Source organism: Lipomyces doorenjongii (assembly GCF_038497915.1).
Source record: "Lipomyces doorenjongii strain NRRL Y-27504 unplaced genomic scaffold V1508scaffold_161, whole genome shotgun sequence".
In the NCBI taxonomy this organism is placed as follows: Eukaryota; Fungi; Ascomycota; class Lipomycetes; order Lipomycetales; family Lipomycetaceae; genus Lipomyces; species Lipomyces doorenjongii.
The window spans coordinates 1-17,205 of NW_027118228.1; the positions used below are offsets into that span (position 1 = coordinate 1).

At 48.1% G+C, this 17,205-nt stretch overlaps 7 protein-coding genes across 7 annotated transcripts; 6 read left to right on the forward strand and 1 right to left on the reverse strand.

Annotated features, from left to right (window-relative positions):
* Positions 1-905: 905 nt before the first annotated feature.
* Positions 906-2,495, forward strand: V1508DRAFT_428481 (NADP-dependent oxidoreductase domain-containing protein). Its single transcript, XM_066941803.1, has one exon. It carries the CDS (start codon positions 1,280-1,282, stop codon positions 2,435-2,437), a length of 1,158 nt encoding a protein of 385 aa, XP_066792204.1. The 5' UTR covers positions 906-1,279; the 3' UTR covers positions 2,438-2,495.
* Positions 2,496-5,493: 2,998 nt separating this feature from the next.
* On the forward strand, positions 5,494-6,642 carry V1508DRAFT_407170 (6-phosphogluconate dehydrogenase; the record flags this gene model as incomplete). Its single annotated transcript, XM_066938836.1, has 3 exons — positions 5,494-5,611; positions 5,692-5,858; positions 5,917-6,642. 3 exons carry the CDS (start codon positions 5,494-5,496, stop codon positions 6,640-6,642), a joined length of 1,011 nt encoding a protein of 336 aa, XP_066792205.1.
* Positions 6,643-8,134: 1,492 nt separating this feature from the next.
* On the forward strand, positions 8,135-8,488 carry V1508DRAFT_401004 (uncharacterized protein; the record flags this gene model as incomplete). Its single annotated transcript, XM_066938385.1, has 1 exon — positions 8,135-8,488. One exon carries the CDS (start codon positions 8,135-8,137, stop codon positions 8,486-8,488), a length of 354 nt encoding a protein of 117 aa, XP_066792206.1.
* Positions 8,489-9,410: 922 nt separating this feature from the next.
* Positions 9,411-11,489, forward strand: V1508DRAFT_401005 (CobW/HypB/UreG, nucleotide-binding domain-containing protein; the record flags this gene model as incomplete). The annotated part of the gene is made up of 5 exons (XM_066938386.1): positions 9,411-9,473; positions 9,530-9,615; positions 9,673-10,895; positions 10,953-11,192; positions 11,245-11,489. 5 exons carry the CDS (start codon positions 9,411-9,413, stop codon positions 11,487-11,489), a joined length of 1,857 nt encoding a protein of 618 aa, XP_066792207.1.
* A 1,286-nt stretch (positions 11,490-12,775) lies between these two features.
* On the forward strand, positions 12,776-14,118 carry V1508DRAFT_362241 (uncharacterized protein; the record flags this gene model as incomplete). The annotated part of the gene is made up of 2 exons (XM_066937223.1): positions 12,776-13,507; positions 13,564-14,118. The coding sequence occupies 2 exons, from the start codon at positions 12,776-12,778 to the stop codon at positions 14,116-14,118; spliced, it is 1,287 nt and encodes a 428-aa protein (XP_066792208.1).
* Positions 14,119-14,244: 126 nt separating this feature from the next.
* V1508DRAFT_74365 (uncharacterized protein) lies at positions 14,245-14,665 on the forward strand. The gene has a single exon (XM_066943032.1). The coding sequence runs from the start codon at positions 14,371-14,373 to the stop codon at positions 14,593-14,595; it is 225 nt and encodes a 74-aa protein (XP_066792209.1). The 5' UTR covers positions 14,245-14,370; the 3' UTR covers positions 14,596-14,665.
* On the reverse strand, positions 14,419-16,273 carry V1508DRAFT_428501 (major facilitator superfamily domain-containing protein). The gene has a single exon (XM_066941804.1). It carries the CDS (start codon positions 16,089-16,091, stop codon positions 14,631-14,633), a length of 1,461 nt encoding a protein of 486 aa, XP_066792210.1. The 5' UTR covers positions 16,092-16,273; the 3' UTR covers positions 14,419-14,630.
* Positions 16,274-17,205: the final 932 nt, after the last annotated feature.

The window sequence follows — 17,205 nt, forward strand, 5'->3', positions numbered from 1 at the left end:
ACGGATATGGATATGGATATAGATATTTTACCTGGATATGGATACGGATATGGATATGGAAAAATTGGCCTGGATATTATCCATGCCGATCCCTAAGTCAAAATTCGTATACGTGATCTTTACATAGCTGAAATCAACGAACGGTACCTAAGGCTTAACACATGAATGAATGGACTCACTTGCATAAACGATTGCATCATTGTGACGGCGTCAGTCAATGGTAATACTCCCGTCGACAACAGGCGGTTGTAGAAGCCGCGGCGGCCGCGGCTCCGTATGCCCGGTAATTCCAGACAGGATGTACATAACATAGTAACTAATCCGGAGGACCCAACCTTCCCCCTACGACCTTGGATTGGGAAGATATAACCAACTAATGAAATATTGCACTACTAAAAATATAAAGCATATAATAGAGATCTCTACTAGCCCTTCGAAATAATAGACGGAGTCGTACTATTATAGCCAAGGGTCTGCACAACGGTCGGAAAGAAGTAAGAGAGTGTCTGGGTCAGTGTATTGGCATGCAACATGAGCCCGAAGAGATAGACCTTATAGTCTTTCAATGCTAATAAAGCCGCATCCTTTACTCCCATTAAATAATGGTCGTCGACCTCTTCGATATCAACTGAAAGTCGCTATGCCCCAGAGGCTTGCTCTTCCTCAGTTAACCACGTTGTAGAACTGGGATAATCAGGCAAAGAGGAGAAAACCTGACCGGTGAATGGATCGTTCATTTTTGTGTTTGTGCCTTTCGTTTTTCGTTTTTCGTTTGCGTTTGTCGTTTCGCTGATTATGGCCTTGCCGTTTGTATGCTCTTTTGTTTTGCGCCTTTCTTGTGCGCCTTTCTTGTGTTAGAACCATAATAAATTATCACATTGTGTTTCAGCGTTTCAAGGTTCATAGGTTGGAATACAAATGCGAATATTCGGAACAGCCCGAAGTCTATAAGATCTGCATTCATGAGGTAGACGTACCCTTAACGCCGAAATCTGTGAAAGACACATGAGCTCATCGCCGAAATGCAATTCGGGGTTGCCACGCTTTACCCGAGTTAATCGCCGAAACCCCCGCCGAAACCCAAAGACTCGCTGAGCTACGCCAGCGGAGCCTTGATGTGGAGAATGCGTGGGAAGAAATAAAAGGAGGGTTCAGGCCACTGTTTCTGTGTGGATCAAGTGGCCACTTCATTTCATCTGACACTCTGACTCTGCTTTCACGTGTACTTGCCAAAGTTACTCTCCCAAGAACACAGACATAGAGAAATAAACCAAATATCATGGCATTCGTCCCAGCACCCAAGCCCAAGTCACTCCTGGGATATCACCGGATTCTATCCCCCACTGCTGGGGTCCGCGTCTCGCCACTCTGTCTTGGAGCCATGAACTTTGGAAATGCGTGGGAAGGATTCATGGGCAAGTGCGACAAAAGAGACAGTTTTGCGATGCTCGATTATTTTTACGAGAATGGCGGCAACTTCATCGATACCGCTAATAATTACCAGGGGGAAGAGTCTGAAACTTGGATCGGAGAGTGGATGGCAGAGCGTGGGAATAGAGATGAGCTGGTCCTTGCCACCAAATTCACCACTTACTATCCTGGTGCTGAGAAGACAAAGGGCATTGGAATCCGGTCGAACTTCCAGGGAAACCATTCCAAAAGTCTCAAACTGAGTGTGCAGGCCAGTCTCGACAAACTTCGGACAGATTACATCGACTTACTCTACATTCATTGGTGGGATTTCACAACGTCTGTACCGGAGATTATGAATTCCTTGCACTACCTAGTGGCAAGTGGCAAAGTTCTTTACCTTGGAATCAGCGATACACCGGCATGGATTGTGAGCAAGGCAAACCAGTACGCACGCGACCATGGGTTAACACAATTCAGCGTGTATCAAGGACAATGGAGTGCTGTAATGAGGGATTTCGAGAGAGATATCCTTCCTATGTGCGAAGCCGAGGGGATGGCGCTGGCTCCGTGGGGAGCATTGGGTAGAGGACAATTTGCCACGCCGGAGGAACTGGAGAAGAAGGGTGAGGAGGGAAGGAAAACGGGAGCGCAGACAGAGGAAGCCAAGGCCGTGTCCGCTGTGCTGTACAAGCTCGCGCAAAAGAAGAATGCCCTCATCACCAGCATTGCTTTGGCTTATGTTATGCATAAGGCGCCATACGTATTTCCCATAGTTGGAGGAAGAAAAATTGAGCATCTTAAAGGCAACGTTGATGGATTGGGCGTGGACTTGACTGATGAGGAGATTGACGAGATTGATGTCGCCGCACCCTTCAAGATTGGTTTCCCTATGAGTTTTCTGTTCGAATTCGGAGGTGCGAAGTATAATACGCGTATGAGCTCCAAGGATCTCTTTCTTGTAAAAAATGCGGCGCATTTGGACATGGTGGACAAACCGAGGCCGCCAAAGCCTCACAAGGACTGAACCTTCGAAGTCATCGCTTGATGGCATTATTTTGTTTTGGGGAATTTTAATAAAGGGCATTCCAAAAATATCCATCAAATAATGAGATAAACGTCGCCACACTGCTAAACACTACGCACCGGCTGTTGCTGGGTAGGGATGCCTACAAACCGATCGTATTACACGCATTATAAACCACTTCAACTGCCAAACTAATTGAGAGATTGCGTGGTGCAAGTTTAACGATACACCATACAGTCTTCGCGCGATGACTCACGGTATTTGGCAAAGAAGTTCGCGTTTCTCATGATGATCGTAGGTACGGTTGTATACATGTCTGGGGTTGTATACATGTCTGGCCAGGATGTGCGTCCCATACGTGACGTTCGCCATTCCCGCGACCTGCGTGAGTGTTGCGGAGGAGTCCCTCACGAACATCGCCTACTTTGCTTCTTCGCCCAAAGGTCTGTTTTCTGGATATGGATAAGGATTAACCCCATCGAAGCTGGTGACCCAGATGCTCATTGATAAATTCAGTGGTCACCCAGTTGTCATCACAAGGGCATTGAGAGAGGAAGCTTCGGTATTCTCGAAGACGTCTTACCGCTACTTCTCCCTGTGTCCCGACAACTGCTGCAGGTGATGGGTGTTTAGTGTCTTGCCGCTGCATTTGCATACAAGTAAAATCGTGTTCTCTTATTCTTTACGCGACCGTCCTTTACTGCGAAGTTGCTGCGAATGGCATACAGCTGCACATAAAGTGCTGGTCAATAGTGAGCGCGAAAGGTTCATATTGTGAAGAACCGGCTGCGAATTTTCCATGATGATTGGTTGCAAGGAATAAGCAAGAGTGCACAAGACGCGCGTTTTATGTATCTTAGAAACCGACGCGTTTGAACTACGCGTCTCAAGTTGCTTTGGGGTACAGTTTTCAAGCTACAAGATACGAATAGGTACTCACGCTAGTCCCAAAACGGAATAGCGGGTATGATCCCAATGGTTTCCTTTTTAAGTGTCCCGTTTTCACATTTAGCACTTTGCAAATTAAAGTTTGACGTTCGCAGCGTAAATCAACGAATACTTAGGTCTTGACGTGCGCCATGTCAGAAGCGGCTCCGTTGTTGTCAATCGGTGGTTTGATGGATGACAGGCCGTCGATCCCGCGTTTAGGAATAGCGGCTTTGGTCTAGGCTGAATGGGATCGAGCTAGTCCTGACTGGGTGTAGCTGATTTTCTCAAAATCCAATTAGAGATATCTGTCCAGTTTGCATTGCACATCAAAGAGATCCTCACGCCACCTAGATTCAATTCCAGTTCAGGGTAAGGGCAATTGTCGCTTGGTCATTTGCGAGTTGCTGGTGCGTGTACCTTTCTCGTTTTAGAATATGATGGCTGGGCGCAAGTCCTTAAGAGTGTCGGGTTGCGGATCCTGCTTCGTCTGGGGCACAAGCACCCTATTGATTCGTGCAAAAAGAACGCTTACTCTTTTGACGATATACTGGATTGGAATATGTGCCGGTACCGCAAATTGTCATAGGTCGGCAGCTTCTGCAACCGCGATTATATTCCTTTAGTGGCTGTTTCAGGCTACCTTCTCATTTGGGCTCTATTCTGTAGAGGTGTTATCGTTATAGCAACTTGCTAAGGGTATGTCGATGAATACCTTCGCCACTATGGTGCTTCTAACTTGATTGATCAATTCGGTACTGCAGTCGCACTTCAGCTAGAATTGGATACAAGCCATACATTATTTACGGCAGTTGGACAGCCTTTCAAGTTATCTTCAGTTATTTTTTTTTTTTTTTGCTGAAACAATGGAAGAGCTTGATTAAATTTTTGAATCAAGGAAAGAGTCTGTGAAACGCAGGACGGTAAATGTCGATGCCGAGTCAAAGGAAAGTTTGGAAAACTTTGTACTAAGCCGTTGAGTTAATTGTGGTGTGTTGCAGATTTCAAAGATATTATGATTATATGGCCTTATTAAAATTTTGACAAACATTGGAACTTTCAGGAAGGTTCCTAATCCAGTTCTAGAGTCTATTCAGTTCATGGAACATTGTCGAGGTTCTTTATTTGTTCTCCAAAATTTTCGTTCGGTTATTACAACTCGAACCAGCTGCGACTGTCGAAATGATTGATTTAATTAATCGTTATTTCCAAGAAAAACTGCACACGAACGACAAGATAAACCCTCGGATGCGATTTAACCCGGGAGACTCGATTCTGCCTCACCCGACACTTCACGATAGCAATGAAACCAATCGACATCGTATACCGCCGTCGTAACTTCACTACATGGGAGTGGAGGGGTTGCTTTTACCGAGAATTAGACTTCCACCTATTTGTTGATACTACGCTCGGCCCTGAAGTAACCAGAGACACTGCTACCATCGCTCAACCTAAATTTGGCAACGACCCAGCGTAGTGATAAGAAGGTCATCTTCCGCTATGTTGAACTGCATGTTGCATTAGGTTCCCTGCCCGATAGAGCCCACAACGTACACACTGATGATCAGTTACATTGTTCCGAACATGCAGATCGTGCAATTCTTCAAGGTTTGCCGATTTGTGGGTCTTATCTTACTTCTGCTGAGGCATGCTGACATTTGAAGATTACTGGTGGTGACTTTACCGTTTGGGTTCAAGACAATACTAAGTTGTCAACCGAGTCACTTCCCAGGAACTTCCCAGAGCCGAGCTGGTATCTATACAACAAATGCGCCTTTGGAACGGCAGGTGTTACAAAATACAACGGTTGTGCATTCACCTGGGACTCATAAGTATAAAGACTACAGTCTGTGATGTTGTAAATACCCTAACCGCATGGGCCGAGCCTCTCCAATGCCGCCAATATACAAACTTTATTAACGGCAACAGGATCACGAGGCCGTCTCCTTTTGTGCTGATATCACAACACCCCGTCATTTTCTATTATTAGTGCCAACGGCAAATATGGGTCGCCAATTTGATTCATTCTGTTGTTGTACTGGTCAATACACCTAACGAGCTCTACTCGTCTAGCAATTTGAAAGCCTGAGTTTCGCTCATCATTTGATTCGCCGTTGCATTGCCGTACGATGAGAAGGGTACCTGTCATGATTACTCACGGCCCGCTTTGCCATCCCTGCAGAAGGAACTTTTCTTCGACGATGCCGAGGAGAGCATCCTGGGGTTTCATTGGACTCGGTCAAATGGGTATGTGTCGATTGTCTGCATGGCAGTATGTCAAGCAGACTCTCCATTTGACTACAAACTGACACGCCTGCGCCAAACAGGCTATAACATGGCCAAGAATCTCCGCTCCAAAATATCGCCGTCGGACACCTTAATCGTCTGCGATACCGATGGCAATACAACCGCCAAATTTGTGCAGGAGTTGTCTGCGACTGATAAGTTTGATATTCGAGTAGCAAAAAGCGCACGGGAACTTGCGGAGAAATCGGTAATTCTTCTTGTCTTTGAGATCGGATGAGATAAGCTAACGTTCCGCACAAACACAGGAGACAATAATCAGCAGTTTGCCAGGACCGGAGTCTGTCAAACAGGTCTTTGCCTCTATTCTTGGAGAACAAGTCCCTCTTTCTTCAGGTCGGGAGAGATTATTTATTGACTGTTCTACAATTGATCTTACGACGTCACATGACGTTGCCCGCGCGGTAATCTCTAGCGGCTCGGGGCAGTTCGTGGATGCTCCTATGTCTGGAGGTGTTGTCGGTGCGCAGACTGCTAGTCTCACGTTCATGTTCGGGGCATCCGGATCTCCGCAGTTAGTTGATCGGGTTACGTCAGTTCTGTTACTTATGGGAAAGAAGGCTTGGCACTTGGGAGTTCAAGGCGCTGGGCTTTCTGGCAAATTAGCCAATAATTACCTTTTGGCGATTTGTAACATCGCCACCGCTGAGGCAATGAACATGGGTATCAAGAGCGGCCTCGATCCTAAGGGTCTTTCGGAGATGATAAATTCTTCAACAGGTCGCTGTTGGTCCAGTGCTGTGAATAATCCTGTCCCAGGAGTGATAGAGACGGCACCTGCTAGCCGAAATTATGAAGGTGGATTTGGAATCCACCTGATGAAGAAAGATCTCAAGTTAGCCACAGAAATGGCTCAAGAGTTTCAAGCGCCGCTGATACTTGCAGGGAAGGCTTTGGAGATCTACAACGAGGCAGAAAACGTACACCCGGGCAAAGATTTTTCTGTGGTCTATCAATATATTGCAAGCCAATAACTTTAGGAATTTATCCAAATGATGGTAAACATGCAGCTGGCCGTGTTCGGCATTGTATTCATGGCTTCCTCTTGGGATGTTGACCGAAGACGAGACTAACCGCGCTTGGCGTTTACAGGGGCAAGTCCGTTTTCCGTTTGAGAATACTAGGCTGTCAAGATTCACTAAATGGGCGATGACACGAGCTGGTAATTTAGGTATTTAGTCTTCAACGAGTAATGCATTAATACCATTAACCTACAGGTAGAATATGCTCGCTATGTGGAGCGGCCCGTGGAGCTCCTGTGTTATATTTCGCATGTTAGCTTCTACGGACCATAGTACTCTCGCGGGACATAATGTCAGCCTGAATTCGTGATCAGCCGTGCGCTTGTCATCGCCTGCCTCGTCCACAGTCGGACACTTTTAATTCCCTACCCGCAGCACAATATACAAGATACTCCGCTCCCGTTGACCAGTTGCATTGAAAGTTATCTCTTATTGTGCGCGTCGCATGCGCAGAACGCAGAATATATGTTAGACAAAAAATCCGTTTGCATTACTGTGCGTGGCTGCACTCACCTGCCGTCTCTTTTTCATTTATTAAACATTAGGGAATAACTAGAAATTAAGATAATAGAATTCTAGAGCATCGTTGACGGGACAAACTATCGCGCGGGATCGAATCACAGGCGGCGGTAAATTGTTTCAGGCATCGTTCGTCGGGCACATATTCCTTTCCGAGCACATGCATGCCGGCTTTCGAATTACGCCGGTCCCGCCTTATCCTACAAATTTTTTAGCAGCTCAATATCTAAATCCAATCCTTCTTAAATCAAAGTCCTCCACCACTCAAGCTCCGTGAGAGCCAGTTACTGGACATTGCTGCTTAACCCTCCCCAGCACACCTGCCCTGACTCCTTCAGCATGGGAAGTAGAAAATCCAATCCGGACAAGGACATTCCTGATTTTCTGGCAAAGTCATGTCCATTACAGGAGGTGCATACTCTCCGTCATTGAACTATTCTTGCTCATCACTAACATCAACACGAGGAACTGCCGGGCTGGGCAAAGAATGAGTAAGCTCTCGCGAAACACGAATCCAGAGGATATTTATTTTACCGGGCGGGACTCTAAGAGAGCTGCTGCTGTTATCAGTGAGTGTGAGGCCGCAGTGCCAAATATAAAGCTCAACTTCATCGCCAGCTAAGCAATTCATTTCCATAATCTCAACGCCTCAACATTCTTATGTGCAATGCCGGCATCATGGCTTTACCTCCCGGATTAACTGAAGATGGATACGAAGTGCAGCCCGGTACCCACCATATGGGCTAGGCATTGTTAGTTACATTGCTCCTCCCAAGTTTACTTCGAATTCTTGAAATGACTTTGAAATGGCCGACTCTAATGTGCGAATCATATTCCTGACCTCGACTGGATTTCGCGCTTACCCCAGAGGCGGTGTGGTGTTCAACGGCCATTGCACGACTCAAGACTACGGACTTGCCGGACAATGTTACGGTACGGACAATGTAAATTGGCTAACATCCTCTACGCCTGCGACCTGGCACGACGATACCCGAACATAACCACTGTGTCTGTACATCGCGGTGTAATTGCCACAGGTCTGGTGGGAAAACTTTCTCCTTTGAACAAGCGTCTGGTCTATCTTACAAATCTAGGTAGAGTGAAGTCTGTGGCGGACGGTACATGGAATCAGCGTTGGGCAGCTACCCAGGAAAAGGCTAAGATAGTCAATGGAGCATATTGTGAGCCTTTTGCAATATTAGAGAAACACGACAAAGAATCAAAGAGCGAGAAGCTGGCCGAAGAGCTATGGGAGTGGACGCAGAAGGAGCTGGAGTGATATCAGGCTTGAATCATAATCGTTTAGTAGATTAATATTGCCCTGATGAAAGACAGAGGTACCTACCATGGACATCCACTTCATCCTTCGATTGTTGCTAGATACGTATCCGCCCGATGAAAAGACAAACATGGTAGACTACTATCACGTAGATACGTCAATTGAGTTATTCGAAGGAACACTCAACTGCCGGCCAACGACAACAAGTTTTCCTTCCAAGAAGCGGCCCTGACCACCACCGGCCACTTGCTCTTTTATATGCACACTGGCTCGTTTATGTAAATTGTCAGCACCATTGGACGTATCAAACTGCAACAGGACGGCCGAATGAAGGCAGATGTGGGCAGCGATAGGTCCCAAAATCAGGTAAAAGTTTCGTCGGGAAATGAGATTTTGTGGCTTTTAGATGTGGCTGAATAGAACTGGCACTGAGCCGCATAGTAACTCAGTGCCAGTAACTCAGTGCCAGTTCTGCTGGTCGCTTCACTACAACTGTATGACAATATGAAGTAACTTCACGCCAAATCGTTTGGGAGCTTTCGAGGCTTATTGTTGAATTTGCTGACGAGCCTGTGGTCGTCGAATGCGGTCCGTCTTATTCACCTTGCGTATGGCTCCTAGGCGATGATAGAGTTGAAAGTCACAGTTGGATCATACCGCAAAGGTACTCTACTTTCGGCAGGGACGTTCACGTTTCAACTGGCCATGTCTGCAGCGCAGCGACAATTGAATCGCAGTGCATCGGAAACACCTTGTAGGATGCTATTCGCAGTTATTGCATCCTATAGGCTAGTCTGGTGTGTCACGCGTTCCCACGATTCCACATAAAGCTTCTAGCACCCATAGTCTTCAATCCCTGTCCAGTATCTGCGTTTAACTGCCAACGTTAACCTTACGTTTTCTTTGGTTCGTTCCTGCCAGAATGAGTTCTAAAGTAGCAAAGTCTCCGACGAGGCTTCCGGTGACGCTTCTGTCCGGCTTTCTGGTATGATGCTATCTAGTTTGACCTAGGACGTTGCATTTGCTTAAACGCAATTCTAGGGGTCTGGAAAGACTACGTTGCTTGAGCATATTCTAAAATCTGACCATGGACTGAAGATTGCCATCATTATCAATGACATGTCAGCGTATGTGATATTTTCAAGACATGTCTACGCCGCAAGCACAAGTTAACTGATGGACAGCCTGAACATTGATGCCTCACTAATTACGCACCACAAAGTAACGACTACAAAGGAAAAGCTGATTCAGCTCCAGAATGGCTGCATTTGCTGCACTCTTCGTGGCGATCTGCTTTCTGAACTGGCAACACTGGCCAAATCTGGTGCGTTCCAGTACGTGGTCATAGAGAGCACTGGTATCAGTGAGCCGATGCAGGTTGCAGAGACTTTCACTTCAGAATTTTCCAGAGCGTTGATGGATGACCAAGAAGCTGCAGCCGGCAACGGGAACTACGGATCCGACGAATCAGAGAAGGCCATATTGAAGGAAATCGTCGATCTAGGAGGTCTCCATAATGTCGCAGTTCTTGACACTACCGTCACTGTCGTTGACGCGTTCAACTTCTTCGCTGAGTTCGAGACCGCGGACTTCCTTTCTGACCGTCAGAAAAAGGGCGGTGAGGCCGTACCAGAGGACGACGAGCGAACGATCGCAGACCTGATGGTGGATCAACTAGAATTCGCGGATGTCATCATCGTGAACAAGATAGACTCTGTTGATACTCATACGCTGTCTCGTATCAAGAACGTGATTGTCACTTTGAATCCTAGGGCGAAAGTTCTGACGGCCAATTATTCGAAAGTTGATGCCCGCGAGATTATCTGCACTAATAGTTTCGACTTTGAGCAAGCAGCTACTAGTGCAGGGTGGCTACGATCACTGCATGAGATGACCAGACGTGATGGATACGGAGGACGGGGATCTGGAAAGCGGCTTGCACCGAAGCCAGAGACCGACGAATATGGTATCAGCAATTTCGTCTATCGCCGTCGCCGTCCGTTTCACCCAAAGCGTCTATATCAGCTCATTCACGATAAGTTTGTACTGTGCCAGTTCCAAGTTGACGACGATAGCCAAGATGAAGACGATGAAAATTCCGATGCCGAGATGAACGATGCCGATGAAAAGAATGCTTCACGCAAGCGCCGTCGTTTATCCGAGGAGCCTGAAAATGACTCTGACGATGGCGAAGAACGCGAGAGTGACGAGGACAATCTATCTGCCGAAGTTCCGCCTGAACAGCTCATCAAGAATAAAAAATCATCTCCAGTTTTTTCATCTCTCATCCGTTCCAAAGGATATATCTGGCTTGCTTCGCGAGCGCTGCAGCACGGCGAATGGAGTCAGGCAGGTGCTATGCTGACTATTCAAGGCGGCGGTCCATGGTTCTGCGTTCTCGACCATGGTAATTATTCTATAAATATTGCATAGCTGCTACACGACATTTACTTACATCGAATAGCGATGTGGCCCGAAGATCCCGACGTTGTTGCAAACATCAAAGCAGACTTCGAAGGAAAGTGGGGTGACAGACGTCAGGAGCTTGTGTTTATTGGCGAACATATCGACCCGAAGCAAATCTCCGATGCGTTTGACCACTGCTTGTTGACGGACAAAGAGATGGCGAAATGGCGACGCGTCATGAGCAACACCAGATACGATGCGTTGACCAAGGAGGATAAGCTTTGTGAGCTGTTTGAGGGTATGTTCAGGCGCATAGGCGTCTTCGGTTTCAGTAGAGCTAACTTTAATAGACGGATTCGAAGCCTGGCCACTGCTCGATCCTGATGACGAGGATGAAGAGGAAGTGGAGGAAGAGACACAGGAGGAAGACGAGACGCCCAACACGAACGGGGCCATAACTGCCAGCAACGCGTCATTGAGCAAGCAACAACTGCGGAACAGCAGGAGCTCCAGCAAAGATGACGGTCATCGCCATCATGGTCATGCGCACGCTCATCGTCGCGGGACAGCCAGAAGTACCCCCGCCCATGCTTAATCTGACCTTGATTGCTTTAGACGGGTGGGTGGCGCTTAGAGATCTGAATCCAAAATGACTTCTTCAGATTCCCTACAAACATGGGACTAACATATACAATCGCGTAGCCAGACAAACACCTGCGCAGATTTCCACCATCTTAGTCACGATCGCTCTAGCAATAAGACATTCCAGATATTTTAGCAAAAAAAGCGACGCAATGCGCTCCCCCTATTCTAGCACCTATTTCGCTTATTGGCCAGATTCCTGTGACAAGAGCAGGCCAACCCAACGCAAATGCGACAGAAAAGAATACAAACAACGCTGAAAAGAGTGTGAATGTTGAACCCTGATTCCTCTTTTGTACATCTAGAGCCACTCATAGTGCTTACTCCGGCCAGTACCTACCCTGGTAATGGCATCGCCCTGACGCCTTGGAATAACTTTTGACTGGCGTTTCTGGAATGTGTCGATGATAGACTTGTTGACTGACTTGTTCCGATGCCGTAGCCTGTTTCGTCCATGTTGAATACATTACGGGGATGGGGTTCATAGTTCTTTTCTGAAAGCTGAATTTCCATTGCACCAAGCCGCTAATCATTGCTCTCACGCGTAGCGTCTCTATGACTTGCCGAATCCATTGACGCGTAGATAACTGTCTTTAAATGTGGGAACCGATTCAAGTAGCGATAGATCCGCTTGTGGCCGATTGGTTGTAATATAACTCGAGGGCTCATACCCGCTGACTCGTGTCGGAGGCGTCGAACACGAATCTCTTCAGCCATCTTCACAACCAAAGTATTGAGCTACCGGCTGTCCTGTAATAGCATAGTGAGAGATCCATCGCCTCCGCGATTGTGCGATTCTGTTGAGGTGGACAGCTTGAGACTGTGATGCTGCTACACTTGTTTGTATCTGCTCTTCATTATCCATGACTTTTTTGGCCGGGAGTTATGAGAAAAGCTTGTTGGTAGCGTTTGTCTCAACTTTTGCGCACCTGATTGAATGGTGTTGTATAGTGTGTACAATTCAAATTACAGCTGATCCCTAAATCAGAGCATTTGTGCGCGCAATGCTTAAAGGTGTACAAAATAATACTTCCATATATATGTAACTTAAGAACTGAAACAAAGAGACGTGCAATTCTATACCCTTGGCGACAACTGTTGATACTCCTCCTACTATCAATTGTGTTAGCAGGAGCAAGCGTCAGAGGGAGCAATGCTTAGTCAGCACACACTAAAGAACAGTAGGGCGGTTCACGTTGGGAAAATGTCCTCGCATTAATCTCCGTCGATGGCGAGGAAATGTCAAATCCGAGGCCCAAAGTTCGTAGCAGAGCGCCGCCGAGGAAAAAGGCTTGCAAGCAGTGCACAGAGGCCAAAGCTCGGTGTGATTTGGAGAAACCGGGCTGCTTCAGGTGCAAATGCCGAGGGCTTCCCTGTCTCTACACCTCGCCCAGCACAACAATCACTGGCACTACCCTGACGAACGACCTTGGCAGTCAGGATGCGAACAGTGGACGCTTCGACTTGAGTTTCATTTGCCAGCCTGCCAATCGTGTCGACGCGCCATCGCCCGCAACTTCGTCATCAGGAAACGTTGTTAGCTTCGAGCAAAGCCTGACGGTCACAGCCACAGATAGTCAGGGAGATATAGCAGCAAGCACAGATCATGGACCGGCACTGGAGACTCGACTGGATTTTAGTGCCCTAGATCTACGTTCCACGACAGATAGCTCCGGAATCCGGAATAAGTGGATGGAATCTTTCCTGCCTTCCTTCAGCAAGGCACCGAAAATCCTCCAGCCTTATACCGTCCAGTTCCTGTCGTGCGTTCTGCGGACATATCCCAAATGCATGAATCGGCCTAATGGATTGCCTCCCATCATCCATCCTCTGCAGGTTGCCGAGCAGGAGATGCCGCTACCGCTAGCCAACTGCTACAGTTTGGTGCGTATGTGGTATAGCCGAGCGACCGGCAGCGAGGCGATCGTCACGGTGACGGTGAAGCAAGAAATGGAAAGACTACTCAACGAAGTATCACTCACTCTGCCCTCTACACAATTCAACGCTCAAGCTGACTTTGATTTTAGCATCAGTCATATGGCCAGATGGATCTTCTGGCAACCTTACAGGCTTACTTGATCTACTCGTTGATGGCATATTTTTCCCCGGTGCAGGGAGTCTCTCTCGTCGACCATACAACGTTGGTAAATCTCCAAGAACTGGCTTACCGGATGTCTCTCACTGGATTGGTTTGCACAGAAGAGCTCTGCCACTCGCGACCGCAATGGGAATCCTGGATCGTGGCCTCTGCAAAGCGACGCACGCTCTATGCCGTGTACCTCTTTCATAATGTCTTCAATTCTGTCTGTCAGCTGCCCAACTACATTGGAGAAGAATTGCGTGATCTTCCTGTACCGGCGAGCAAGGCGCTCTGGGAGGCTCAGACCAGAGAGGCTTGGGAACGAGAGTATGATTACCATCTGTCGACATGGCAGGGCAATGAACTCAGAATTTCAGAACTGTGGCGCTCAGCAGACACGGGCTCGCCTGAACGGCAAAAGCGTATTGATCAATGGATGCAGTCCGTGGACGAATTTGGAATGGCACTCTTTGCTGTTAGCGCTCATATCCATGGTTGCTGATATTCCTCGTCGCTCTTCTTTCTGCGGAGCGACACAGATTTTGGAGAATGATGTTTCTATGTCCGCTCAAATTGGCGAAGTGGTCAACAGAAGATCATAGCCTCCAATGATATGGGGCCGGGCGAGGATCAATTCGATTTCTGATTAGCTGAAAAAAATCCACTGGCCGGCATATCGGCTCATCTACGTCCACTACGTTCATGACTATTGATCCTTTACGTTCAAGGCACTTCGGACATCCAGCCAGAGCCCATGTATGGCAATTGTGGTCCATATTATCATCTACGGAGACTTAATATTGGCGTTATATGTGAATTATGTATATTACTTTCAGTGCCACAATGCGCCAGTTGCAGTGACAGTGGTAAGCCGAGGTTATCAGTCCGACATGAACATGATCTGTATGCTTATACACTGAGCAATACGGTCTTTGATGAAAACCTTGTACTCACATGGCCACTGTGGAGACGGACATAGTGAATTTTTGGAAAAATCCGCTGCTTGAGCAGTACTCAACCGCTAGAAGAAACACCTAGTTCCGACTTCTCGCGCCTTCGTCTGCGGCTTGCTCCGTAAGTCATCTGCACAATGACGAGCCCTGAGGCCACCAGCATGACTACAGTGAAAAGGGTAAAGGTCCAGCCGACGTGTATCGCATTGATGATGGGTAGCACACTGCCAGTGCCAGCGGCACCGAGCAGGCAGCGCGCCAGGTTTAGGGCAGCGTTAGCGGATGCACTGCTGTTTGGGAAAACGTCGACGAGGAATGTCGTGATGACGGTCTGGCTCGACGTGGCAGCCCAGCCGAGAATAAAAGTACAGATGATAGGAACCGCGATCTGGACGCCTCGGTCGAGGGTCCAGCCGAACACGAGAGTGGAGGCGCACTGCAGCCCGCTCCAGAGCCAGACGGTGCGCAGGCGCGTATGCTCGAGGGGGAAGAGGTCTGGGCTACCGGTGTAGCTGTCCTTGATGCGGCGATAGTCACCGTCGAGAAGTTTGCCCGTGGTCAGGGTGCCGATGATGCAGCCGACGCCGTTGGCGATGAACGTCAGGCCTATCTGAATCTCGTTGAGGCCGTAGGTGGACTTGAAGAGCGTGGACATGGCGGTTATTGTCATTTGCCAGACGGTATAGTAGATAGACAAGAAGAGGATGGCGAACGTGACCTCCATGCCCACAAGGATTCGCAAAGGGCCCCAAAGGTTGAGTGAGGTTCTCTTGGTGGAGTGTGAAGGAGACAAAGTTTCCTCTGAAGTCTGTGCATTGACGCCCTTTGAACGGCCTCGGATACACGCCAGAGGCGTCCTGGCGAGCCCTTTGGCTGGTAATGAACCATTTCCAACCAGAGAACGTAGCGTCTCTGGCAGGAAAACAATAAGGATGACGAGGAAGGTCCCGACATAGATGGCCAGGAACCAAAAGATGGCCCTCCATCCGAGTGTCTGCGAGAACACTCCACCCAGAATTGGTCCAACGGCCAACGGGATCAGGAGTCCCGCCTGGAAGATGCCCATGTAGCCGCCTCGATCTTCACGCGTAGTGATGTCGCCGAGAACACCGGCGCCGATTGCGATGGTGCTGGCGCTGCCGCTGCTCTGTAGACACCGCAGGATGACGAGTTGGTCGTACTGACGTGTTTCGGCGAGGCCAATGCAGGCGCCAAGAAAGATGACCAAGGTGCACATGTACGTGATTCGTCGGCCCTGGAAGTCGGCAAGGGCGCCCCAGAGGGTTGGTGAAAGGCCCTGGAAAATCATGTAAGATGTGACGGTGAGGTCGATCAGCTCAGTCGACACGGAAAAGTCAGCGGCAATGGCCGGGATGGATGGGAAGTAGATGTTAGAAGCGAAGCCGGAGAAGGTAGCGGCGACAGAGACTATGGCGACAACTAAGGCTTTTTGTCTTGGGGTGAAGATGCTGTAAGGCGCAGAATTGGCCTGTAAGACCTGCTTGCTCTGGATCTTGTTCATCTTTGGCTTGAATGCCGACTGGGCGTTTCCATCATTGGAATGAGTTCACTTAGAAAAGTGCTCTTGCAGTAGGACGCCTCGAGCCCATTGGCAGGAATCCTGAATTTATACATTCGTCCGCTATGGCGTAGGGAAATAATTATCTAGATGCCCTCTATAGGTTACGTCAATGGCAGCGGCGGAATTCCGGTGGACGCACCGGAATTCCGGAAAATCTTATATCACGTGAGAGCGCAGTTGGCGCGAAGAACCTAATTAACGAATGGCGTCGTGAAAACATACACTATTGCTTGTCTGCTCTTAACACTGGTAAACCCCCACTGGAAGTGGGGACCAATGGAGACAATAATGGTCGCGTCCATCATAAAGTTCCGCGAAGAATGCTCTGGGTTCGTTACTGAGCGATTCGTGGATCCTTACAGAGCTTGTTGACCAACATGATGGACATCAGCTTGATGAAATCAATCCCTATGCTCATCCCGAAACCGACCCGCGTTATGCTGATGGTTCGGCCAACTAATGTTCGGCCTTGTTCAGCACTCCTCGGAGGTTCATCTCCGGCCTTTACTACCCGACTTTGCTAAATACGTTCTATTATAGCTTATTAATAAATCCGAAATGTTTTGCTTTGTCCGCAAAACACAACTTTAAGACGTGCGAATTTGAGACGAAACGAATTTTGGTTTTAGTTTTCTTCTCAAAAGTGTCCCTAACCACCACTGGAACACGTATTTTCCGTCATTTACTTTACCATAAAAGCAACTCGCGAGTCCACATCGGCTTGTAACATGCAATCTACTTTAGTACGCTTTGCCATCCGCTCCTGCCCCCCCAATCTACTCATTACCACCTGTTTCTCTTCGCTGATGTTCAACTGTTGTGCATTCTTAGGCAAAAGTCTGCAGCTGCTCTCTACAACGATCTGCGCCGGAGACCATGCGTGGTGTTGCACGTCTGGCTTGGACCGTTATGGTCCTTGTTGGACATTTTGGTATTGTTATATGTGAGGGGGTAACCAACAGGGCTGTAGGCGGATAGGCGGATAGGCGGATTTGGCGGATAGGATATCCGCCGCGGATACGTATCCGCGATCCTTTGGATTGGCGGATGCCGA

Excerpts from the sequence above, each read along its gene's own strand:
- V1508DRAFT_428481 (XM_066941803.1), top strand. The coding sequence starts at position 1,280 with ATGGCATTCGTCCCAGCACCCAAGCCCAAGTCACTCCTGGGATATCAC.
- V1508DRAFT_74365 (XM_066943032.1), top strand. The coding sequence starts at position 14,371 with ATGTATGGCAATTGTGGTCCATATTATCATCTACGGAGACTTAATATT.
- V1508DRAFT_428501 (XM_066941804.1), bottom strand. The coding sequence starts at position 16,091 with ATGAACAAGATCCAGAGCAAGCAGGTCTTACAGGCCAATTCTGCGCCT.